The sequence below is a fragment of the Xyrauchen texanus genome, chromosome 24 (assembly GCF_025860055.1).
Source record: "Xyrauchen texanus isolate HMW12.3.18 chromosome 24, RBS_HiC_50CHRs, whole genome shotgun sequence".
NCBI classification, from domain to species: Eukaryota; Metazoa; Chordata; class Actinopteri; order Cypriniformes; family Catostomidae; genus Xyrauchen; species Xyrauchen texanus.
In genome coordinates, this window is record NC_068299.1 from 27,967,500 (window position 1) to 27,995,250 (window position 27,751).

General features: G+C 36.5%; 1 protein-coding gene and 1 pseudogene across 1 annotated transcript; both read left to right on the plus strand.

The window, feature by feature from the left end:
* Positions 1 to 14,298: 14,298 nt before the first annotated feature.
* Positions 14,299 to 15,474, plus strand: LOC127617745 (G-protein coupled receptor 151 protein-like). The gene has a single exon (XM_052089831.1). The coding sequence runs from the start codon at positions 14,299 to 14,301 to the stop codon at positions 15,472 to 15,474; it is 1,176 nt and encodes a 391-aa protein (XP_051945791.1).
* Positions 15,475 to 20,431: 4,957 nt separating this feature from the next.
* Positions 20,432 to 27,407, plus strand: LOC127617746 (uncharacterized; annotated as a pseudogene).
* The last annotated feature ends 344 nt before the right edge of the window (positions 27,408 to 27,751 follow it).

Below are 27,751 nucleotides of genomic sequence, written 5' to 3' on the forward strand. Positions count from 1 at the left end.
GCACTTTATTAATCATCATCTTGTATCACACACTGGACTGTCAAATATATTCTCCACAATACAACTACTGCATATATATATTTTTATATGCTCTTTATTTTTATTTTTTATTGTATGTGTATTCTATATTTTGTGTATTGTTTACTGTACATTGTATATTATTATTGTGTTGTGTAAATATGTGTACATTTGATATGTAAATTGTGTTGTGTAAATATGTTGTTTATTGTAATTGGTATATGTCTCATCACTGTCATGACTGCTATGTTGTTTGGAACTGCACACAAGACTTTCACCTACTGTTGCACTTGTGTACATAGTAGTGTGACAATAAAGTGATTTTATTTTATTTTATTTGTGAAAGAAGCGAGTTACAATCCTTTCAGCAGTCCGAAATGTCCTTTGAAGTCTTCTGATATCCGATTTCGTACCAGACAGTTACTGAAGTGCAGAGGACAGACTCAATGACTGCTGAGTAGAACTGTATCAGCAGCGCCTGTGGCAGGCTGAACTTCTTCAGAATCAGAATCAGCTTTATTGCAAAGTATGCTTACACATACAAGGAATTTGTCTTGGTGACAGGAGCTTCCAGTGCACAACAATACAAACAATACCAAAAACAGCAGCAAGACATAGGTAATTAAAACAAAAAAGAATAAAAAATAAATAATTATACATATACGTACATACACCTTCATACATACCCACATACACACACGTAGTGCAAATCTATTACTTCAGCTAGTGAAGGAAGTACAACCTCTGCTCATACAACTCATAACCTCTGCTTTTCTCAGTGATGATATTAAGTAACAAAAAAAAGAGTAATGAATAAGCTGCCTCCCTAATGACCACGTATTAATGAGACTTAATTAACTAAAGCTTAAATGTATGGTGAAAATCATGTCTAATGTACTTCTCATTATATGCACTACATCAAAGACTGAGTCCATTGTCGCTTTCACACAAGTCACAATACATATAGTGTCCTCATTTCCAAACACACACATTAAACACTTGTCAAATGCAAGTGGAGACACAGAGGTGCAACTGATATTCATAAGCACAATATATAGGCCAAGAGAAACAAAGGATAACCCCTAACCAGAAACAAACCACGTACGCATGCACGCACACACACACTAGTTTGGAAAGGGTTCAGTTGCAGCACCAAAGTGCAAATAGACCACTACAGTCTAAACTGGGTAATTAAATTCCTAAATAGGGATCAGTACCACAGAGTGGCACTCCATAATGAAATTCCTCATTTGTCTAAACACTCATACATGCACAACCTGGCCCAATCTACTTTCAATCACACTCCCATAAGTAGCTGAAGACACACTTCCTGTCCCTCAAATGTGCAAATAAACACACTTGCACGCACACAGAGGGTATATCTAAGTGCAGTATTTTATATAATCCATAAGAACTGGAGTGCTTGTGGTTCAATAATTTCTAAAATGTTACAAATTATATATATATATATATATATATAAAAGAAAAAGTAGTCAGGACCACATATAGGAAACAAAATGTTGGTTAAATTTTTTGATTGTCAACTTGCACTTCAGTCAAAAAGATATATTCAGATCTACAACCTTCTGCCAAGAAGAATTAAGTAAGATTGCATGTTTGTATGTAAAACTCATTCGGTTAACATTACTAAAGCAAAGATTAAGGCAGTGAAGTCTTAGGGGTGTGACAAGGCCATGTGTCCCATTGTGTTCCTGGTTCTGCCATTGATTGCATTGGCTGTGGTCTCATGGAACAAATTGAATTTTGCAAACCCCTAGCTACACTATTAATAATGTGCAGTGTTTCCGCTCAGTCAGATGGTTCCTATCCTGTCAAAACAGCTCAAGAGATTTCAGATGCGTCTCGTGACTGTGCCCTGTAATAGACTGGCGTTTTGGTGTTTTTAATGAATGTTCAGAAGCTCAATAAGTGCACACTTTTTTGACGCAGAAGGCCGCACACTGCGCTTTTCTGCTTTCAATGGCTTACTCGTGGTGTCACCTTACAAACAAGAGGCATCAAGCTTTTCTTTTAGTGGTTTAACTTGATTTAGAATTTAATTATCTGCTAAATTGCATGTGAAGTATTTTGTGGGAACAAGCATCAATTCACAATTTCTTGTGCCAATCGATAAAGAGGGAACCCAAATTAACTCAATAAGAGATCACATTGCAACATGGCATTGCCCAAATCACAAATTAATTTATAAATAGGCCTATATTGTATATTTATTATAAAATTAAACTTTCATCAGACTTCCTATCACTAAAATTGTATTAACTAAGTAGGCCTAGGATTATGGAATTAAAAACAAGTAAGATAAAAAGTATGATCTGTATGCTCTTTAATGGTCTAAAACGGAAAGAAAGAAAAAATTATAATTAAAATATATCTTTGAAATGTCACGGGGACTTTTTTAAACAAAAATTTAGCTAGTTTTTAATGTCCTATTTACAACAAGTGAGCCCTGATCAAACATTATATGACATAATTTGGACAAGACCTTAGTGAATACATTTACGAAGTTATATGCAATGAAGAGTAATTTCAAAGCATTGTTACATAAATAAAATAAATCAGAATGCACTAAATAACCTGATATGTATCCACATATATAGGGATGTGTTGCTCTCATTAAAGGGATAGTTCACCCAAAAATGAAGAATCTCTCAGCATTTTTTTTACTCATAAACTCTTTATGCCACCCCAGATGTAGATGACTTTCTTCAGCAGAACACAAATTATGAATTTTAGAAGAATATTTCAGCTCTGTAGGTCCACAGAATGCAAGAGAAATACTTCTAATAATCTTCATTTGAGTTAAGCAGATGAAAGAAAGTCATACACATCTGGGATGGGGGTGAGTAAATGATGAGAAATGTCATTTTTTGGTGAATTAACCCTTTAATATTGGTAAACAAAAAAACAATTGTGCTCACTGATTTAAAGACATGGTTCTGCAACAAGACTAACATGATCACACGGCAAGTGGTATGTTGGTTCTGAAAGTTCTATGTGGCACGACCAGAAGCACATTGCTTTAGCAGTGTGAGAGACCGTGGGTCAGATCCCTTGTTAAAAATCCAGGAAGTAATCACATTCGCATAATCACTGACAAGCCTCAGAGGTTGCATTGATCCCTCTAACATTATATTTTTTTGTCTACTGGTGGTTAGGTTTAGGTTGGGGGGGGTTCAGTTCATAAAAAATGCATTCCTCTTCAAAGTAATACAGCCTGTACAGCTGAAAACATCTTGCTTCACAACAAGTTTTTGGTTTCCCTCCTTGGCATTTCACCCAGAAAATGGATATCATATGCCCAACAACAAATTTCAGTCAGCACAGAGCATTTATACCTACATACTGTTTCTGATTTCACTGTGAAATCAGTCCAAAAAAACAAAATTACAATACAAGCACAAGTGCGCTAACTTTAAACTACATATTTGTCCCCAATGATTCAATTCTAGTAACAGTTTTTTTGCCAAGGGCAATCAATGACCCACTAAAGTGTGCACAGTCTCAACATGATGTCCGACTGTCAAAAATTAAAGAATGTGTCAATGATAAAGAGAGTTCACAAGACTGTAGATGTTCTTCGCTGAAATCCTGCAAAACAAATGAATAATAATCAATGCAGATACTTAAATATTGAAGAAAGTAAAACAAATATGGATTAAGCATGACTTATGTGAGCATCATTGTATGACAGATGTCTCTTTAGAATACCACAATTAACTTCAATCATAAATGATCTTTAGACAGGCAGAGAATGAACAATTAAAGACTCAATTTGCTTTAGGTTTTTTGGTGTTTAGTTCGAATGAGGAGTTTGTTTTTAAATCATAATAGTCCAATCTGTCAGTGATTTCCAGTGTTTATCTAACAGCTTAGATAAAGCAAACAGGCACTTGGTTTTGATCTTGAAGTCCATTGTGATTGGATACCCCAATGAGCAGACACAATTGAGCAGGTTAGAGGTTACAGGATAAAGATCACAGGGTTTGTGGTCATGATCATGGGTGGCATTCTGATCCTATTGACCATCTGTGTGAATTTATGTGCGAGTGGATTGTGTTCAACTGAAGATAATGGAAACACAAAGTACATGCGCACACAACCTACCAATCTGTTTCAAAGTCTATTGTCATGGTCACTGCAAGGTCAAGGAAGATGGACCCCAACAAGATATTGATCATGAAACTGTTAAAGATTATTTGCCCTTGAGATAAGAAAAAAAAAGAATAACTTTATTGTGAAATTAGGATACTTTCTAAGTATGGTACTTAGCAATATATCACCCAAATATGAGTGGTGGTGGTGTAGTTGGCTAAAGCACATAACTGTTAATCAGAAGGTCGCTGGTTCGATCCCCACAGCCATCACTATTGTGTCCTTGAGCAAGGCACTTAACTCCAGGTTGCTCCAGGGGGTATTGTCCCTATAATAAGTACACTGTAAGTTGCTTTGGATAAAAGTGTCTGCCAAATGCATAAACGTAACTGTAAATGTAATGGATAAAAGTGTCTGCCAAATGCATAAACGTAACTGTAAATGTAAATAGTCAGCTCCCGTGTTCTCTCTTTTCGTTATTTTCTCTTCAAACTGATGTTCAGAGTTTTTGGACCTGACAGCTCGCCTTGAGTTTAATTTTTGATGTTCAAATATTTTCTCCTATCCCAACTTAATATGTAGCGATAACCATAAGTAAGCCATTTGAAGATTGATTTCCACGAAAAGTGTAAACACTGCTGTAGCTCCTCCCAAAACAGAAGACAGGGGGTGTCTGAAATCTGTTTGAAAACATACATTTTTGCAGTTCTGCTTGATGACTATCATAGAAAATAAAAACTTCAGCTTTAAGTGATCTAAAGATCTGCATGTTCATCTAGGGAAAAGGCGTTTGTTACAACGTTAGATAAAAGATGATCTTACAAAATGTATCAATATCTGGAAACCCAGTCCTTGTCTTTGGGAGAACAACAGTCAAACATGTATTTCATGAAGTAACAAAACTTTCACTGAACATTTTTTATCAGTTTGGCCTAGGCCAACAATGGTGGACCAGCTGGTTGTCACTGTAAATCACAAAAGAGTTAGACTATTTAGAATAAACTTTGGGAACAACCATAACAACAATGCTAAGCCACCAATTTTCATTTATTTCACAATAAATGGAAATTAGCAACTAAAATGTGAATTTGAGGGGGGAAAATAAATGAACATTTCTTGTGACATTGTATTTAAGCACAAGATTCATTGCCTTTTAGTCTCCAAAAGTAGGTTGCACCATTGTTCATATTTATATGCTTCATGATGTGACCCTGGTTCAGAAGCCTGCATGCATACTCAAGGGCCAATCGAACTGTGTCTCCAGGTTCATGTGTGCAGTTTGTTTATTTGTTTAGTCAGAGGCCATCATCTTTTACTGCCCGCATGCTGTGTCAAATACAAAGGCGAAAGATCTCGATGCATAAATCAAACGGATTTAGTTAATATATTAACATGCTTGGCTGCGACCACTGTCTTAAGCCCCGCTGTCTTAATCTGAGTGAACTGCGCATCTGCTATTTTTTGGTCTATGGCCTTGACTGCTGATTGATTCAAACAGATTGTTCAAACAGGTCGGTGGCGATGGATCTGCTCGTTCTTTAAAAGACAAATGTCATCAATCTACGCGTGCCCTTCGATTTTAACTGCACGTAATCTGATCACCACTGAGAGAAAGGCTGTTACTGTTATCAAGTGGCCTTTTTTATTATAATAATCTAAAATAACTTTAGTATCCCTTATTCTTAACAGTCATTAAAAAATAATGGACTGTCTGTATACTGGGTACACTGTCTCTGGTGTTGTGTGTATTCGATATCAGATGGTATTTTGAAAGGTACTGAGACAGCATTGTTACATCAACTTTTAATGAATGCTTTCACCTAAACTGAGATATGCACCTAGATGTAACAAAAATATAGCTTATGTAAAGTGACAGGCTTTACATCTCCTTGCAACAGAGATAATCCTAATTTCAGAGATACATACACTCCAGTTTTTGTAAAAGATTAAATGATAACAAATAATTAATTAAGATATAATTCAAATATAAATAGGCCTAAATAGATCATAGGCTGGATGCATTAGGTGAATTAGGGTTATCTGGGGACTTTGGGTACACTGTAAATAGCTCATGTGAGACACCTAAACTCTGATATGTACATTTCTTGCTCAATCACAAAGTAGTTGAAGTAAAAAGTGCAAGAAATACCACAAAACCCCAATTCACCCCATGCATCAATCAAAAGAAAATTAGGCTATAGCATAAGTCAATTGGCTAACCATATACGCTACATTTTTAAACAATCTCTAATGCGAAAGGAACCACTTGTACTAAGTACAGCTATAGGGTACAAAGGCTAAAGGTACACCTCAAAGGAAATGTGCTTTTATTCAGGTCATACAGAATATCAAGATTTAAAAAAATACAATAAATAAATAATAATAATAATATATATATATATTTGTATTGAACTTTGATGGAGCAACATACTGTAATTTGTGTGAAAAAAATAACAACGGAAGCTTGTTTTGAACAAACAACTTTTTTTTTTTTTTTTATTTTTAAAGGTGGCGAGATGTGGGGTAAAAGGCTCCGTCACTTGGGGTAAAAGGCTCCCAGGGGGGTTATATTGATATAGTGTAGATACCAGGGCAATAGTTATCGGGCACAATTTGTAGATTTACTCAAAAACATTTAAGACAGCAAGAATCTTTTATGAGTGACAAATTAAGATCATGCAATAATAATAATAATAATAATTCAGAAAAGGGTACAAAATGTCTTATTAATTTCAATCACATTTGACATTTCATTACATCTCAAGTATTCTACAAAATAAAATCTCCATTGTGATTGGATCAGTCAATGTGAGCACACTTTGAACATTCTTCATAAAATAAATATAATGTACATTTTATATATATATATATATATATATATATATATATATATATATATATATATATATATATATATATATATATATATACACATACACACACACACACACACACGTACATAAATACACACGCACTGTAAATCACCCTGAACAATATACCCTTATATAAACACTAATAAATACCTGAGTCTAAAATCTACATACCTAATTACAATGTATTCGGAAGCTTGTTCCGAATACATGAGTTTGGGCCTATAATACATTTGAGTTTGGGCCTATAATAGCAAATGCCCGATGGACGATTGTAGCGACAACCAGAGCCATATTAAGGAGAGTTGCGACAACGTAAGTTCTAAATGCTTGATCGTCACGTGATTCACGTAGACTTCAGATAGTCCCAGGAAGTGCTTTTGCGGTCATTCCAAACTGTTAGAGTAGAGTGACAGAACTGCGATTTCTGGTAATTAGTAGTCAATAAATGCATTTATTTTATATATTTATGTAACACACCGACAGATGTATGTAGCATGAGTATGTTGTTACAGCGATGTTGTTTTTTTAAAGATCAAATCAGCTAATATTTGAGGATTAGTGTTCAGCTACCGTTATTTGCCTCAACTTATTTCAGGCTAGGGTTTCTGTTGCCTTTTTATGTTACCTCATGTTCATCGTTTTCACTAATCTCATGGTAACTAATGTCATATTTATGACTTTTCAGATAGTACAGAGACAGGCTGGTGACAGGTGATTTCCAGCTCGCACCGCACAATGGGTCAATGAACTATTAACTATTAGCAGCAGTTACGTAAATGTACAATTTAGTGAAATGAAGCTTATTGTTTACAATTCTTACAATTCTATATATAGTAACATAATTATTTATGTATTATAAATATTATATATCTAATGTATAATTCTTACAATACTTATTCATATACACAATATATTCAGCTTTAAAACAACTTAAGCATACTCGTATATAAACTGCCGTTCAAAAGTAATGAGACTGAAAATTCAGCTTGGCATCACAGGAGTAAATTACATTTTAAAATACATTAAAATAGAAAATATTTATTTTAAATTGTAATATTATATTACGATATTACTTTTTTTTTTTTAAACGATGGATGAAACTGAATCAAGAGAACAGATTTTACAATTAATAGGGTGTTCGTTACTAACTTTATCCAGCTCCAATCCTTGCCTAATCTGTTAGTTATCCGATAACATCCCTTATCTCCTAATTTAATGAGTAATACTCAACTATACGGTTTTAATTTACAAGTTATTTTTATTTAGATGTACTGATAATATACAGAATAAGATAATATTATTCTTTAAACGTCTCACGCAAACGGTTTGTTCTGCTGCATCTCTATGGCGCGGAATGTGTTTGCTGCTACTTCCGGGAACTATTGAGAGGCTCCACGAGCTGTTAAAAAAAACGTTCCATTGGAGTCAATGGAGTTGTCGCAACTCTCTCTCTATATGGCTCTGGCGACAACCAGGAACTTTCAGCAGACGTTGGTCAGCTGACCTAAGTGCTAAAATCAACCGTTAGAAATTACGCAATGTACATTTTCCAGTGTATAATGACAAGTGTTTAGGAACTTCCTGGTAGTTTTTGATGCTATTTAGCGTTTTGGGAGAAAATAAAATCAAAGGAGACTAACATCTCATCTCAAATAACATTTGATAAACATTTGAATTCATAAATTATACAGTATTGTCAAGCTTAGTTACCACATTAGGTGTCAATGGTTCATATAAAGGCTCCAGTGGGGACGTGTAACCAGCAATCAAACAATATTCAGAGTTTCAGCAGACGCTTGCACAGCGCTTAAAGGCAGAAGCAACAGGAGAGGATTAACACTGCGGAGCACATGAAATGACATTTAACTTGTTAATATTTAATATCTTAAGATTCATGATAAATTGTCTATTATTTTTCAGTAAAAGAAAAAAGATAACACGTGTGTTTGCGCCGTTCGTATGCAAAGTGAAAGCCAATTAATGGGCGCTGAGTCATGCCTTTCAGCGTCTATTTTGGGTAATGACTTTCCAATGAATCTACTGATTGAAATGTAACTTGCCTGGCCTCGGGCGAGTAGCTAGAAATGGCTAGAACAGAGACAATTAAAAGATGGGTGAAGACAAAGGATACTCGCCTTCTTACAAATCAGTTTTGCTGTTGCTCTCTGCGAGCTGTATGTGTTGAATCTTGAGGAGATATGCATAGGCTATATTGATAAAAATATGATTCGCCCTGGACCGCTTCCAGCAAACATGAATTAGCATATTAATAGTAAATATGCAGACTATTTACGATAATAAGGTCGGATTATTCAATTCAATGAATGTTAAATAGATGAGCAAATTGTGCACGCGTTATCTACAATTACTTCTATTTATTCTCCATCTCTTACGTAGGCTACTCTTTTCATATTTTTGTTTATTTCTGTTTATTTATTTTAATTTCGGTCCATTTCTGTTTCTTTGGAGATCTAACTAACGTCCAGTTTGCCGGTTCGTTATGTGCTGAGGTGGCGTTAGTCCGGGCTTGATTCTTGATTCGAGAAATCCCGCCCTGCGGCCAGAGCGCGGGATAAACGCTTTATATTATACACGTCATAGATAACAGTAGAGATTAACGCGGGAAAGGTGTGCATAAAACCAAAATATGCGTATGGATCGAGATAAAAAGTTGCAATTCCTGCGTGGATGGCGTCACACTTTCTACAGCACATTGCGTTTGTGTGTTTGATTGTTTTTTGTACAACTTTAGGGATGAGAAGAAAAGGCCATAAACTAAGCTACCTTTGGAGAGAACATACATTGTTCCAAGAACAAAGTCACTTATGTGTGAAACAACTTTTCTCGGATCCATTAATATAAAAACTAATCTCTGTCAGAGGACTGTAAGTCAATGACCGCTTCATTTTAAAATTCATTCACAATTAGCATTATTAAAGTAGGCTATTAGAGTCTAATCTCTATATTATTAAGTCTACTATCTTATAGGCTATTGTGTGAATAATTATAGTAAATTCGTCTTTAAAAACAAGACGGCTCACAAAATTGTTCGTTAAAGATTGGATGGCTGTGATGGACTCTGCTGACCTCTTCTGGATAGCTACACATATTACTAATCTTTTTTTTTTTTTTTTTTTTTCTTTTTTTCATTCAACCAACACCTAAGCTGGACTGTAAAAAAAAAAAAAAAAAAAACACAAGTTTTTACCAAAAAACAAAACAAAACAAAAAACTTGCAGCTATTGTTGCCAGAATAATTATGTAAAATTATTATAAACTGCTGCGATGGACTGGCGACCTGTCCAGGGTGTCCCCCGCCTTTCGCCCAATGTTAGCTGGGATAGGCTCCAGCCCCCCGCGACCCTGTACACAGGATAAGCGGTTGACGATGGATGGATGGATGGATATTATAAACTGTAAAGATCTGCTTTTCACTTTATAATGTATTGTTATTCACCATGGTAACTACAGAATGGCACATGATGACATGAAGTTCATCAATAGTGACTCTTCCAGGAGCAATGAACAATAAACATGTAGAGACAGTCACTCACACAAACACTAAACACCATCAGGGTAACACATATGAGATTTAAATAATGCAGTAAACATGAACTAAACTACATCAGATATAAAACAGAACACCCCAAAGTACATAACTGATATTAAAAATAAGATGAAACATAACTATTCCCATAAAATATAATGAAATGTAATGGGTCACGCAGGAAATTCTGGAAACGCTAGATTATTGTTTTTTACTGTAATGCAACATGTACTCTTTTGTTACACATAATATACATTTTAACCATTAATTATATTGGAAATCATACTTTTTACATCTAAAAAATATTTTTTTACACAATTTTACCGTAAAACTAGGCCTACATGTATAGTCTTTTTAAATATATATATAAAAAATTACATACTCTTAAACTAATTTAAACTAACTTGTTTTTTTTTTCTGAAGCATTTTTACAGTCTTTTACCATTAAAATTATGGACATTTCTTACAGTGTGTGAAAACTAAACATTTGCATATTATTGATTTTTTTGTTGATGTTGCTGCTTTACTGTATTTAACTGTTTGTTTTCTTGATATATTGGTATTTATTTGTGAAACTTGACAAAGAGCCGTTATTATATCTATAAAAGCAAACTTGAAAAAAAATATGATTTATTTTTTGTAACTATGATAAAGTACTTCCAATACTTAAGAATTATTTAATTCAAACACTTCCCATATTATATTCAATTATTATACACCTGTATGGAGCATTTAATGTTTGGAATATGCTTTGGATAAAAACAAAACATCAATACTTTATTTCTTTTAATATTAAAAGTAATGAAGCTAAGCTCAAAGTGTTAAAATAATCTTAAAATAACTTTTATGATTTATGTTTTGGGATAAATCTTCAGGAGAAAAACTAAATATCTTGAAAACGTAGGTTAATCCACTTCGGGACAACATACATGACAAGAAAGGGTACAGGTTTTTTAACACATATATTATATAAAAAATTATATATTTTTTGTAGTTTGCTTTACATTAGGAATCATATACATTTTATACAATTGTACAGCAAGTCCCAGGGTTACTCTTATGTTATTGATTGAGACATCAATAGTAATACCACAATGTTGAATATTTTGTTTGTTTGTCTATGTCTCAATGAGAGATCATCCTGTATATTTTTTGCCATATTCCAAATGCTCATGAAAATCTGCCAGATAATCTCCAATTACACTGATCCCCTTATGAAATTTCACTCAATCAAAAATGCTGCCCTGAATTTCATATAGTTTGTTTCAAAGAGTTTTATTAAGTGATTTGTAATGTCCTTGGGGCATTGAATTACATGCTCTGTGAGTCTAAAAGCACTGGCACACGGGGGGTGTTATGTGTTTTACCCCCGTGTGTCACCCCAATATTCACCACAGTGACCCTCAGTTTATGTGTGTATTAATTTATGTGTAAGTATATGTCAGTTCTCTTCAGTTATTTAAACACTGTGGTCTTCAGCAGTTCTGATCTTGTTTTTGTATTTATTTTCATGATTTATTTTTATATTTGTTAAATTTGTTAAAATAATTTAATTATAGATTAAGATGTAGTTCTGTTTTTATGCAACCTCTGCTTTGGCAATATTGTACTGTTTACACTCATGCCAATAAAGCTACTTTGAATTTAATTTAATTGAATGAGAGAGAGAGAGAGAGAGAGAGAGAGAGAGAGAGAGAGAGAGAGAGAGAGAGAATCTTAATGCTTATCCCTGAAGTAAAAACATTACTTTCACCATCCTGGAAAGAGGAACAAAAATAACCATCCCTACTGACCTGTGCACATTAAGTGAACATGTTATATTGCTCTCTCTTTGTTGTTAAAAATCACAAAAATAAACCCAAGGGCACTATGTCATAAGAATAAAGCACATATGCACACAGGGTCAAACACGCCAGCCCAGAATTGTACACAAGTAGGTCTGAAGAAACATGGGCATCCGACCCACAAGATGCTTTACTGGCTCCATACAGCCAGAATAATCATGCAAATATGCACCCAAAAGGACATAGACTATTATTTTTTTGTGTAAGATCTTGACTATGGTTTAGCTACATTTTTAACTCAAAAGAAAACTTTTTGTATTTTTAGAATAAAACTAATCTTTTATTGCATTTTATGCCCTCCAGATATAACCAAAACACAAAGACCGATCTGAAAACTTCATAAATCACTACATAACACATGACCAGAAAAAGAGAGACTGTTCCAAGTAATATTATTCTTGGATGTCATTTATTTATTGATATAAAAAACAGCACCATCACTATTTGAAAAATGTAATTTTTTATCAAATCTAGACAGACCCCATCTCCAGCAGCCATCACTCCAACACCTTATCCTCGAGTAATCATGCTCAATTGCTAATTAGGTACCAGAAAATCACTTGCCATTATATCAAACACAGTTTAAAGCTATTTGGTTTGTTAAATGAAGCTTAACATTGTCTTTGTGTTTGTTTTTGAGTTGCCACAGTATGCAGTAAACTGGCATGTCTTAACGTCAATATTAGGTCAAACATTTTAAAAATGAAACTGCTTTCTCGAGAAACTTGTGAGTCAATCACTGTTTTGAGGAATGAAGGCTATACAATGCTTGAAATTGCCAAAAAACTGGAGATTTCATGCAAAGGTGTACACAACAGTCTTCAAAGACAAAGGACAACTGGCTCTAACAAGGACAGTAACAGATGTGGAAGGCCAGATGTACAACTAAACAAGAGGATAAGTACATCAGAGTCTCTAGTTTGAGAAATAGACTCCTCACATGTCCTCATCTGACAGCTTCATTGAATTCTACCCGCTCAACACCAGTTTCATGTACAACAGTAAAGAGAAGACTCGGGGTGCAGGCCTTATGGGAAGAATTGCAAAGAAAAAGCCACTTTTGAAACAGAAAGACAAAAGAAAAGGTTAGAGTGGGCAAAGAAACACAGACATTGCACAACAGATAATTGGAAAAGAGTGTTATGGATCTTAACCCTATTGAGCTTTTGTGGGATCAGCTAAACTGTAAGGTGCGTGAGAAGTGCCCGACAAGACAGTCACATCTATGGCAAGTGCTACAGGAAGTGTGGGGTGAAATGTCACCTGAGTATCTGGACAAACTTTGGCTACAATGCCAAAGATTTTCAAAGCTGTCATTACTGCACATGGAGGATTTATTTATGTGAACTCTTTGAAGTAGTTTAAGAAGTTCTGAACAATTGTAATAGTAATTGTTTATGTTATTAATGTCCTGAATATACATTGTGATCAGCTGAATGCCACTTTGGTGAATAAAAGTACCAATTTCTTTCATTAAGAGCTCTGTACATTATTCCAAACTTTTGGCTGCCAGTGTATTTCTGAGAATTATTTCGAGAAATAAGACACAAATATACTCACATATTTATGATCAATATGATCACTTGCACATTTCAGTCATTTGAACTGTAGCACGAACACAATCCTAAAGCTTTTACAAACTGAAGCTGTTGTTTATGCTGACGTCTTTCAAGCTGCACTTGCCAGAAAGGGGAAAACGCCATTACTACGTTTCAAAACACAATAGACAAAATGGGTTTGCGTTCCCCTCAGCTATGATTACGTTGGAGTACTACGACACTAAATGGCATCTCTTAAAATAACGCATCTGCATCCGAGCGTATACGCAACCACGGGAGCGCTGTAGCCTACACCGTCGGCGATTCTTCTTCAATATCTTAAACGCGTTTCTCTCCTGGATGACATGGCGATGAACAGCACATTTGTGAGTTTCGATGGTGGCATTCAACAGTTAAAAGGTAAAGATACTTCGGTGATCGTACCAGCTATTCTCAGTACGATCAGTGGGCTTGGAATCGGCGGGAATGTGTTGGTGCTTGTGGTGCTTATCTACGTTTTCACCAGCCGGAGTGCATCCGAGGCGAATGTCATGCTCGCCAGCTTAAGCGCATCTGAATTGTTGATACTCTCAATGTGCGCTCCCGTGCGCGCGGTCACATACTACAGGCGCACTTGGACACTCGGACTAATAACTTGCAGAACTACAGAGTGGATCCAGCACAGTTGTCTGGCGGTCAAAGCTTTTACGCTGTTAGCAACGAGCCAAGCACGCCATAACTTCTCCTCCCGTCCAGAGAACCCCTCAAATTTCCGCCAAAAGCGCGTTCTGATAACCGTAGTGATAATATGGACAGTTGCGCTAGTGTTTCCAATTCCTGATATCGTATTCTCCAGGTTAAAGGAAGAGCACAACATCAGTCTGTGTGTCTCTGAATTACCTTCTTACTCCCATGATGTGATGCGTGTGTTCAGTAAAATACTACCGCTGGGCATCTATGTTCTTCCCATCATCCTGTCAGTTGTGTGTCACATCAGGACCATCTTCCACGTCAAACCGGTTACGCACGTGGAAACATTTCTGCCGCGTCAGTACGAGTGTTCTTTGCTGTATTTAAGCGTCATCGCTATGAACGCGCTCATGATGTTGCCGGAGTGGGCTTCTTGGGTGTGGATGCGTCACAGTTCTGGCGAGAGCTGCAAGCCGTCAGCTGGTTTGTTGATCTTCGCTCAGGTGTGCGTTTACCTGAGCAGCGCGTTCTTTCCCGCCATCCTTTTCACCATGCACGTGCCGCTCAGAGAGAGTCTTAGCGATTTGTGTTCTCTGTTAGCGTGTCGAGGAGGTAAACACAGACAGAAGATTGAGGGGAACGGAAATGAGATGCGCGCAATGGTCATGAAGGTGTTGGATGAGCGGAGCTGTGTGCCCACGCTGACCATAACAGAGAGTCATTCAGACGCGCCTTGTCAAACTTTCCCGGATCTCGAGCATTTTTGGAGCGAAAGGAGAAACACGGAAGTCGCTGAGGATAGCGACCCATTACCATGGGAACGACTGAACCAAAGCACTGTTGAACTCTAAACTCTGATTGATCTCTGTGATAATAACTCTTAATAATTGCCAATAATAGTATCAGTTTGTGCATCGGACATCCTGGAAATTAAACTGTATAGTCATGTATTTACTAAATGCATGTATAAAAAAAAGTGAAAGGTATTTTATTTGAACTCAAGTGTTCTCTGATGGCACACGTAGGCCTACATCAGCCAGTTGTGTATTTGATGTGAGCGTTTACATCTTGAAGACATTTTTTTAGGGTGTTTGCCCATCAGCAACACAACTATTAGACGTTTCCTCTCAGATGTCAATAAGCCATTTAGCAGATGTCTTTGAGACGTTTATGATTTAAATGATTTGTTAATCGGACCTTTTCAAGATGCTTAGCATATTTTAATTACAATGCAATGCTTTCCAGATGAAACGCTCTTAAACAGACATCTCAGAGATGTACAGTACATGTGCTATATGGGTGATCACTTGCAGATTTATTGTAGATAGTTTCCTTCTGTTTTGCATATTGTATTTCTTAATTGGTGCGTGTTTAAAATGTTTTTAACTCAGTATCTGTATACAATAAAAATATGCTTTATGACTTATGATAATGTTTATTGTTTTTTCACTCGGTTGAGTCCAAATGCCACTTTGAATGCACCCCAGCACATGTACATCTAGAAAGAATCACATTCTAATTAACATCTGATAAACATTATTCTAAATCATAAATGTCTCAAAGATATCGGCTGAAAGTCTTTTTGACATCTAAAAAAGTGCATCTTCCAGATGTAAACACACACATCAAATAACCGTCTGGGTGATGTATGTGTGCTGTAAGGGCAATAGAACATTTCCTATAGTTTGAATCCTGAGACAGAAGTTCTAAAGTTCTTCTGCTAAAATCGTTCTGTGCTTACCGAAATTGGAATCACTGCCCCCAGTGGCTGAGGCAGGAAGTGTTTTTAAATATATGTCAATGTGCTCCAGTTTCTAGGTGAAATATCCACAGAGAGGGCGTGTTAATTTGTTTTTAGTTGTAAATAGTGTCACACAGTAAAGAGGAATGCATATTTTATTAACTTCAACCCATTTCCAAACTATAAGTGGAGTGACAATTCTAGAGGGAAAATGAAACCTCCAAGTCACGCTCATCATGGATTATGTTGTCAGTGTGTGATGTTTCAATATTCTTTTAATCACACGTCTTCTCGTCATACGAATTTGCATGTCAGATTTCACCAACATTGAACTTGTTTAGCGGAATATGGAATTTATTCACATGAGATTTCCTGTGCTCAGATGCATTTGAATGGAAGTGAATGGAGCGCGATGTGTAGTGTGTCCATGGCTTGAGGCTATTGACACTATGCACTATCAGTCACCCCACAGGAAAAGGTAAACACCATTGAATGCAATTATGTATGATGACAGCAAATGACCACATTTAAAATTGCCATGTTGTTCTCAAGAGTTCCAGTGTGTTTACCTTACCTTGTGGCGTGACCGGAAGCATAACAGCAGCATGGAAGACATGGGTTCAGATCAAGCATTGAAACCTTTAAGTTCATATAATCAGTGACGAACGCGATTTGGAGGTTGCATTTCCCCCTCTAACGTTACATTTTTACTCCACTGATGGTTAGGGGGGTTAGGTTTGGGGTTTGGGAGGTACAGTTTATAAAATATTTATTCCTCTTCACTGTATTGCAGCCTGTCGAGCTGAATACAACTCGCATTTGGTGCCCTTCTGTGGACATTAAACCAGGATAATGGAGCTCACACGTGCCCCTATGTCCAACATTTACTGCTTTAGCCACTGGGGTAGTGTTTCGCATTTCAGTAAACATACAGATTTTAGCTAAGGAAAGTCAACCTGCTGTTTCTGATTTCACTGTGTGATCAGTCTGATGACAGATGGCACTTGTAAGTAACTTGGTAGAATGGTTGATTTCCCATGTGATCATGTTGCTTATAGAAATACTTGATTTCTTTAGTTGTGGGTTGTATCAAAAGGTTAGAGACTGAGAGGAAAGAAAATAAGATGCATATAGGTTATACTATTTTGTTGGTCTGCAGGAGCCCACAGTGGATGCAGAATGGATGATAAACTTTAGGTACATTTTACATCAAATACTTTTTAAAAATTCAAAAGCCATCTTGGTTACTGCAAAATACACTTTAACATTAACTCCTTACTTTAATGTGCAATTATATTAAGGCAGCAATTACAAATGAGATTGAAACATACAATCAAATGCATTAATGTTTATAAAAGAGTTCGACTATGAGTGACAACATTAATCAAGCTGAACTTGTTCTGTACAGCTAATCTACGTATAACCTATAGCAACTTGGCATTCACATAATAAACAAAGAAGAGGAAAAGGTGCAGGACTACATTTCATTGATACCAACGCAAGGCACTATGTCAGTTATACAGTAAATACTTTTCTGGAGGACATGCCACCACTTGTCAATCTAATCTAGTATATCCACAATGATGTCTTTGTCAGTTTAGTGTTTTATAAAATCACCTTAAAATACTCAGTTAGCATTAAAAAAATATATATTCTGAAATTTCAGTTTGTGACACAGCTTCAATGATCAGCTATCACTTATTCTCAAGTTGTTTGTATTACATTTTACAGGCATGCTTCTGTTGCCACTATACAACAAATTGGAAATGTGTCTCACTTTGAACTATAACAAAGTCGATGCACAACTTAAAAAATATAAAAAAGAAATAAAAACATTTTATATATATTTTATACATACAACATTTTCTCTCTGCCTATTTAGCCATCTCATTTCACCGCTCAGTATTTAGTCTCTCCCTCTTAGGTTTCCTCTTAAGTGTATGAAAAAGTAACTATTGAACATGAAAATACAGTACAATAAGTGAAATATGTATTTGTAATGCTTGTTTGAGCTTAATGAATAAGGAATGCATGAACAGTGATTTATACCACAAAGCATTGAGTGGCCCATACACTCCAACACAAGTACTGGCACATATACACATGTATGCTCACTGAGGGGTTAGCCGTAGCCTTAGGAGAAATATGCTCATAGTATCCATTTTTTTTCTATATGGTCTAATGGCCATTACCAGTAAACAGAGTCAAATAACTAAATTTATCTTTATTTCTTTATGTAGTTGTACCACTTTACGTTATTTTGCCAAAGGATGTATGTGAATAGAAGGTATTATTCTGTGCGGACATGATCCATTACTGACAATGATATTGTCAGTAATGTATCTATAATAATGCAATCTATGATTACATGAGAATCCTGTAATTACCTTGTTTAACCTGTGTCTATATTCAGTAGCTAAAAGATAAGAGACTAAATCTATATTATAAAAGGATCTTTTAGTTCAATGTAATACCTGATGGTGTTCATACTAGTTCACAATATTAGTTTGTCACATAATGATATAGAGTCAGGTGCCAGAATACACAAAGGCTACCTTACTTAAGTTTTAAAAAGTACACAAGTAGTTTACTTATGCAGTCAAATATCAACTTTGAACATGGATCCTCCCAACAGAATATCAAGACAAGCCCAAACCGAAATATATTGGCATGCGTTATTAGAGAACATTTAGTCTGATAAATGCAATCCTGACCCAATCTTAAGCAGCTTTTGTTTGTGCTTCTCATGGGTATCACATCATGGAGTCACTATGGAGATTCAGGTGTTTAGAAACATCTGCTGGCCTTTGGGGGAAAAAAACATACAAATGTTGTCATCATCACAATCCTGTTGACAAGAAGAGAAAAATAAACATATCAGGTGCAAGTTTCTTAATAATTTCATTACAGATACAAAAGTAAAAATATTTTATAGACTTTACAGTGTATATATATTATTCAATTGAGCTGTGTTCCATGTCTCTGAAAATTGTCTAAAATGTAATTTAACCCTTTAATGTATGGATGTTTCACCAAATATTATTACATGCCTAGTGTCTTTAGTGACCCGGCACTTACAGTATATCTATCATAAATGGATATACAAAAATGCCCAGATAGTTTCAATTAGAAAATAATAGAATATATTCTGGTATATTTTGATGTTTTATTTTTCATATATCAAAGAGATGATGCAACAAATATAAACCAGGATTCAATACATGGAAATTTCATGAGATGCAACCGGCACATACATCATAAAACATCACATAACAACACATAAATTACACATTAGCTACACATTATTATTTTCTCAGGAACTTTTTAGTCTGAATAATTGCACAAATTACATAACTTCTGTAGTACACCCAAATGACAAAAGCCAAATCATTCTGTGCATGTGTTACACTTGCTATAGTTTTGATCAGTCTTTTTTGGCTTGTTTTCCAAAAATAATATCTAAAACTCCTTTAAAACAACGTAGATTTACATTAGTGGCTATACTGCAGAAGAAAAATTGTTATTGGAGAATGTTGAATACAATATTTAATATTGAAACATTTTAAAATATCTAAAAACAGCCTATTAAAACAAGATACATTTACCTGAGAAGCAACATAAGATATGTGGAAAACAATGGAAAACAAGACAAATTTTTTTGATTACAATAGATTTTTTTGCAGTGAATGTTTTGTGAATTAAACTTAATAAAAAAAAGTTTTATTTTTCCTTGGAATTCAGTGAATGTCAATTAAAGGTATTTTTAAAAGATTATTTTGTCCTCTTTATTGTTAGTCAGCATGTTTAATACAACCTTTTAAGTCTAGGCACAAGCTGAATAGTCAGTTAAGAATGATTAATAATCAACCAAATATTTGAATAATCGTTCTAATAAGTCAATTATCAAAATAATCATTAGTTGCAGCCCTAGTACTGAGATAACAACCTTCGTGGCTCATTGGAGAGAGCATAATGGCTGTAATGGTCAACTAGCATTTTACGACAGTTTGCTGATGTTATACAAATGAATGGACCTGTAAACGGACACCTTCCAGGCATAAAATCGTATGACTTCTATAAAACAGCAATTTTATAATATTAAACTCCACACATAGTTCACTCCAAAAGGATTTATTGTTAAACATGTTGAAGATTAGCAGACAGGTTGTTAATTCATTAAATCTGGAAATGGGTCACACAGCTCTTTTGTTTCACAGTGAATCCCGATGGCTGTCACGTGGGAAGGTTTTATCCAGAGTGTTTGAATTGCGCGATAAGATCAGAATCTTCTTGGAGGAAAAGGGTAATGAACTTGCCCACAGGTTTAACAATAACAACATCTTCATGAAACTTACATACCTCAGTGACATGTTTCAGAATATCCATGAACTAAATCTGCAGACAAAATCACATCATTCACAAGAAAACAAGGATATGTGGGAGCAGCGAGTGAAAGAGGGGAATATAAACTCATTTGAGAGCCTAAAATCATTCTTCGAGGGCAACAAGCTGCAGAACACAGTGATCCCAAGTATGAAAACTCATATCTCTGCCCTACAAAAACATTTCCAGAGGTATTTCCCAGTGCAGGATCCTGCAAAATATGACTGTATCCGAGACCCCAACACCACCAAGTTCATTAATGTCACCTCCAATTCAACATTGAGGCTGCAGATGAACCCTTATGCGACCTTATGTCTTTTACACTTTAGTTTTTTTTTATCATTTTGGCTGGTAATGCATACGGCATAAATTTAGCCAAATGTGTGCATTTAAAAATGTTTATTTTATTTTATTTCATTTAAACTGCAATATTTGATCACCGTGCCATTAAAGCATTCTATGTTAATAGGCTTTCATTCTGGAGCCCTGGCTTCAAAATTAATTTATTTTATTATTTTCCACCAGATAGTGCCATTTTTTAATGTTTGGCCTGTGGAGCAAATACTTGCTTTTTCCTGTTTTCTGTTTCTGCTGTATTGTAGAGCAGGCCAATTGAATAAATGATGCAGCTAAAATTGTGTGAGTGTGTTGGTATGGATGTCAGAGAGTGGTTTGTATGTGTGTATTGAGAAGTGTGTGTGTGTGTGTACAGTTTGAGATAAATTATATTGTACTGCAAATCACATATCCCAACCCCGTCTCTCTCTTTCTCACACGCATACACACACACACACACACACACACACACACACACACACACACACACGCATGTGCAGGCCTTCAAACTCAATAGAATATAATTTATATTATACCTCACAAGTGCAGTCAATTTTTGTCAATTTCAAGATAAAAGAGATAAAACGTGAGCTTGTCTTTCATATAGAAGTTCAAAAGCCCCTTAATCATTTATTGCATTTAAAACCAAAACTAAGTCTGGCTTTATTTGGTCTAGTATATTTTAGACCATCAGTGAGTTTACACAGGTGCTGTCGCAGCCAAAACTATAAATATGTGCAGCTTGAGGGGCTGGTCATGTCATTGCCTACCTGGCAAGATGAAGAAACATTTCACAGCGCAAAAAGCTCTGGAGCTAATCATGTAGCCTGACAGTGAGCAGGACTTGGATGCCTCAAATGGAGGATGAAAGCACAGAGGATGAAGTAGAGTTTGTGCTGGAGTCTGATCCCTCTGTTGACTCTCATTCCTTTGACTGCACTGAGTTTGGGGAGGACATGGAGGATACAGCGAATCCTGAATGGAAATCAAAGAATGGGCAGATTGTCTGGTCTCCCACTCATGCTGAGGTGCTGTGCTACCTTCCAGCCACTGGTATGATCCCGGGACCAACACGATAAGCCACTGCCTGTGTCAGCACTGTGAAGTACTGCTTCGATCTCTTCATAACAGAAGACATCATCCAGCATCTTCTGGACATGACCAACTTGCAGGGGAAACGTTCTGTCACAGATTGGAGAAATGTAGATGTCACTGACATGCAGGCATACATTGGGCTGCTGATTCTGGCCATGTGTATAGGTCCCGAAATGAGTCAACCAGCAGCCTGTGGGATGAGTCAACCAGCAGCCTGCGGTTCGATGACAGGCTGATATGACCTGCATGCGTCATAGGCACAAGCTGGATGCCTTTCGGACCATCTGGGAGAAGTGGACGCATCACCTCCCCCTGCTATTTTACCTGGGCCAGGATGTCAGTGTGGTTGAGCAGCTTGTCCCTTTCAGAGGCCGCTGTGGATTCCGCCAGTACATGCCCAGTAAACCTGCCAAGTATGGCATAAAAATTTGGGTCACCTGCAACTTCACAAGATTCTATGCATGAAAGATGCAGATCTACACTGGGAAATCTGCTGGCAGTCACGCAGAGGTGAACCAAAGAAAAAGGGTCATGCTGGAAATGATGGAGGGGCTCCAGTGGAACACCGTGACCAACGACAATTTTCTCACCTCCCTATGCACTGACGGAGGAGCTTCAGAGGAAGAAGATGGCCCTGGTCATTACTATTCATAAGAACAAGCCAGAGCTTCCCCCGCAACTACTGCAGACAAGGCAGACATCACTTCTATCCTCCCTCTTTGCCTTCACCAAGATGCACACATCAGTGTCGTACATACCCAAATGGGGGAAGAATGTGCTGCTGCTCCGCACAAAGCACCGCGAGTCAGCTGTGAGTGACATGGACAAAAAGAAGCCAACAATCATCACAGACTACAACTGCTGCAAAGGAGTTCACAACCTGGACAAGGTATGTGCCATAATTAATCAATTACTCACTGCCTAGTGTTATATTATTCAGTATTTCTTGCATTTATATAAAGAATGTTATATATTTGTGTATGATGAGATGAAGACTTCTATACATTTTTTCTTTGGAATTTATTTTATTTGCAGGATGTCGGCACCTACATCTGTGAGAGAAAGACCTGTCGCTGACCACTGGTTCTCTTCTTTAATATTGTGGATGCCTCCTACAACTCATTTATGCTGTGGACACCTGTGGATCCAAGGGCAAGACATTCAGATGGAGGCTGTTCATGGAGGACTTTTTGAAGGTAAAAACTTTGAAGAGTAATAAAACAATAATGGACATTTTATATGGACTATAAATGTACAGGTGAGATTATTTACTTTAAACTAATAATACAATTCTGCTAAAAATAAAAATAAATCTCCTTAGCATTTAGTGTATGGAAAATAATAGATGTTTTGTATTTTTCTTCACAAAAACAGTGTCATTATATAAACAAACTGGCATTTAAAGGGTTAAATTCTGAAAATTGATGAATATTTGGAAGTTTTAAAAAATTCTAATTGAAAGTGGAAAATAATATCAATATATAATTGTATAATGGCTTTAGAACTTTTTGTCCTCTAAAGACCTCTGAGTAACTTTTTTTAAATTGACACACAAGGGTTAAGTCCAACACATTGGTTGCATTTTGCATTTTGGTAATACTGCCTAGCAGAGCAGTGCAGATGTGTAAAAGAGCTATAGGTTTCTTTAAAAGTTTCCCTTTGACATTAAAGATTTTAGCCAGCAGGTGATGACAAAATACATTTTCATTTTTTCTCTGTGACATCAAGATCAGTTTGTGGAACCAACACAAAACAACAATTGTGGGTCTACTCCATTCATTCTTTTGTTTGTATGATCAGGCAGAAAATGCCTCGATTTTCATCAACGCTCAGAGTGAGACAGATGTTACCTCACTTGCCACGCCTCACACTCACTGATAGGGTAAGGATCACAATTAACCAAATGTAAAATTAAAACTACGATTTATTCAGATATGCAAGTGTGACCATACACAAAAGCCCAAATATTAAAATGACCACACATTGTTCATAGCTTTTTTTGCTTGAATTATTTGCACATACTTTCACAGTTTGTTTACTTAATAATTAAACTTTACATTTGGCAGGAGGAAATTGAAGCCAAGAGAGAAACTGCGCAGACAAGAGAACTGGCCAGATGAGTTCATCACTGTGCTGCGGAATTGTGAACACAGGGAACTGGCTGAGGAGATCAGCGCTGCTTATGACAGGATCAAGGGGTGACAAGTAAGACCTTTCTGTAGTAGTCCTGCTTTTGTTTACAGTGAAGTATGACAGAGAGGGACATCATTTTATGAATGTCTTTTTTCTGTTTGTCTTTTGTCTGAAGATAATGCAGTTGCTGATGCTGTGCCCAGCCTTGCGCCTACCCCAGCTCCTGCACTTACCTCATCCGCTACTGGAGCAACAGTAACCACAGCTACAATTCATACTTTCCCGGTGACTACTCATCCTCTACTGACTTTAACCTCAGTGGAACCCCCAGCACATTCAGTTGCCTCATCCAACAGTGCAGCCCAAGTACCACCTCCTGCTGTGGTTTTTCAAGGTCTCCAGTCCAAACGCATACAGCAAGTGGAAGTCCCAACTCCAGTTCCATCCCCCTCTTCTGTGTCCGCTTCCAAAGCTGAAATGGCACCTCCAAAGTGATTCCCCCAACAGCAGTCTCAGCTTCCAAAGTGACTTCACCTGATCAGAAAAATGACATCCCAACCCATACTTGGGCAGCAAAGAACAAATCCACCATTGTAGATACCCCAGATTTCTTGGCTCTAACCAGCCAAACCACCAGCACCTTTAATTATAACACTGTCCTCTCCACCTTAAGTGCTCAAGCATCCTTGCCAGAGACTTTTCAAAACCAAACTACAAGCCCTTGCTCCACCTCGCATGGTTCTCCGAGGTCAGGGAAGAACCAGGTGCCAATAGCAGTCAAAGAGACCATCCCCTCTGAGAGGTACCCTGTCCAAGACACCAGTCCTCCTTTGAAAGAGCAAACTGTGTTTAAACTGGGGCCAGAAGAGATCTCAGATCTAACTGCAAATGAGGTAATGCTCAACCCAAAGCATCTCACTCTACAAATTCTTATTACTCAAAAGTAAAGCAGTTACACGGTAAAATTGTCATCTCAGTAGGCCTACGTTTCTGGTCAATTGAACTTATATAGTACAGAAATTTGTATTAGCATTCCAGATTTTTAATCATCAGTCTGTTATCAAGGGCTGTACAGTGCAACAGTTGTGCTCGAGTTTGCTATTAAAAATGATAATATATGATGACAAATGTATGCCCATTCGCAGATGTGAGAAGTGTTATTTCTACCTACAAAGACCATTGCAACAAAGATTGTGTATAATGAGTCTAATGTCTGCTTTGCTTTAGCCAAATCTCGAGCACTAAAACTGTAGCGGGTTGCCATGGACACGGTAATGTTACTTCTATGCTATGCATACAGAAGTAGCACATTACAACCTATTCGGCAGAAACTGAAAATTTTGGATTGTTTGCATCAAAGTCTGTGTGCATTTAGTTGCTCGATTTTCAGAGGACAGGTTAAACGAATGCACTTTGATTCAAAAACACTGGATTAAGCATATTTCTTAGATACACCATCGAGGGATGCATTCCTGTAATAGGCTATTCAGAATAGTGGTCGATAGATAGGCCTGTGTTTCCCAGTGGTCTATTCTTTAATCATTGCAATTAAAATGCTAAAAAAAAACATATTATAAATCAAATAATTATGGTACCAGGGCTGTTTCAGACCATTGTGGCATCTTAGACAAGATTTCTATAGGCACCCCATGTCGGGGGGTGGGGGGTGTTTGGGGTTTGTGTTGGCAGCCTTCTCTTTGCCTAGTTCCCCTATACCTAGAAACAGCCCTGATTGGTACATATATTTATAGCAAAAAATATATATAATTTTATGTAATTTGTAGCTGTAGTAAGTTAGGGCTGTGCAATATAGACAAAATTATATTGCACTTTTTATTTTTTTTTTTATTTTGAATAGGTATTGGGATTTTAATCCAATTTAATTTTGCATTGAAAAATTTTACATTGAAAAATGTGTTTTCAAAAACATTTCAGTATTGGAACAAATGGTCTTTGTGTTAGTGATAGATTAAAGCATCAGTTATTATTTTATGAATTTTAGCTTTTCCCAATTTCTGTTCTGTTCTGCCTTTTACCCTTCTACCATGTACCTTTTTGCACAGCATTCTGATTAGCAAGATCTTGTCAGTGTGAAAAACATGTGGAACAATCAAATGAACATCAAATTAAAACATCACATAATTCATAGTCAAATAAACTGCAGTTTTGTATATGCACATGCTTAAATCTTGATTTTATTGTGATTAATAATGCAGCCTTATACTAAAAAATAAAAAGAGTAGCCTAATAAATAATTTAAACAATAACAAAATTTCTACCATACTCTTCTGTGCTAATACATTTTTATTTGTGCTAAAAAAAAAATTCACTAGCACAAGTTCTAACACCTTAAAAGCATACAGCCCAGCTGTTAAATGTGTTGCTGAATTAGTTTTGTTTTAAGCATGTTCAGAGGAGTGGTTTCAAATCAATTGGAGATCAGCAGGTATGCAGTGTGTTCCACAGAGCCTGGACAGTCTACTAGTCTTGCGGAGCACCTCGGAATTGAGTCCAACAACTCCCCTGAACCATTTCTCTCTGCTAAGATAACAGTAGAGTGTGTTGATTACCCAAATCACAACACAGAGTCACTCTCCAACACCAATGAAACTTCCAGTCACATTGCTTGCCTTTCCATATAGGAAAATAGTTCTTTATTGAATGCTCCATTGTCTCCTAACCAACCAGTGGAGGACCACTATGAATCTTTCTGTGTGAGTCAGACAAAACCAGGAACACTGATCAATGTCATTCATATTGCTGAAGAACCATCTGCTGAAAAATCTAATGGTCAGTGGGGTGTCAGCAAATATCAAACCTTGCACGGTCATCTCTGAGGACCAACCTACCCTAAACAATCAAAGCACCAATGATCATCTCCATGAACCATCTAAGCATGAGGCATCAGACCATAAGAAGTTGGCTACCATTAACTACCAGGAGCAAGAATCCAATGCCACTAGACCAGGGAGTAATCAACAGTTAGAGCAGAGAGAAATGGACAGAGCATCATTCCAGATAAACAACTTCCATCTTTGCGCTGCTGCAGGCATTTGTCTGACTGCCATTGTCCTGGCCTGGAAGCTCAAGCATTAACTCTTAATTCTTAAAAGGAATAATTCACCCCAAAATGACATTTCTGACATTATCTCCTTACTCTCATGTTGTACTAAAACCATGTGATCTTAATTAGGGGAATATCCAGCCTGCTCTTTTCCCATACAACAAAAAAGTAAAGTAAATTAGATCAAGTTAGATCAAGTAGATTCACTTAGGCTACATGATAAATGGAATGTCCAGTACATGTGAAATTATATGGAGAGCCCAGTTTGCCAGGCATTACATAATACAACAATTGGTTTTACAGTCAGTTATGAAATGTTGCAAGACGCCTGTGTGTGACAGACCATGAATATAAGGGGCTATTGCATAACTTTGGT

What these genes read in the sequence shown, in the direction of transcription:
- LOC127617745 (XM_052089831.1), top strand. Translation starts at nt 14,299, where the DNA reads ATGGCGATGAACAGCACATTTGTGAGTTTCGATGGTGGCATTCAACAG.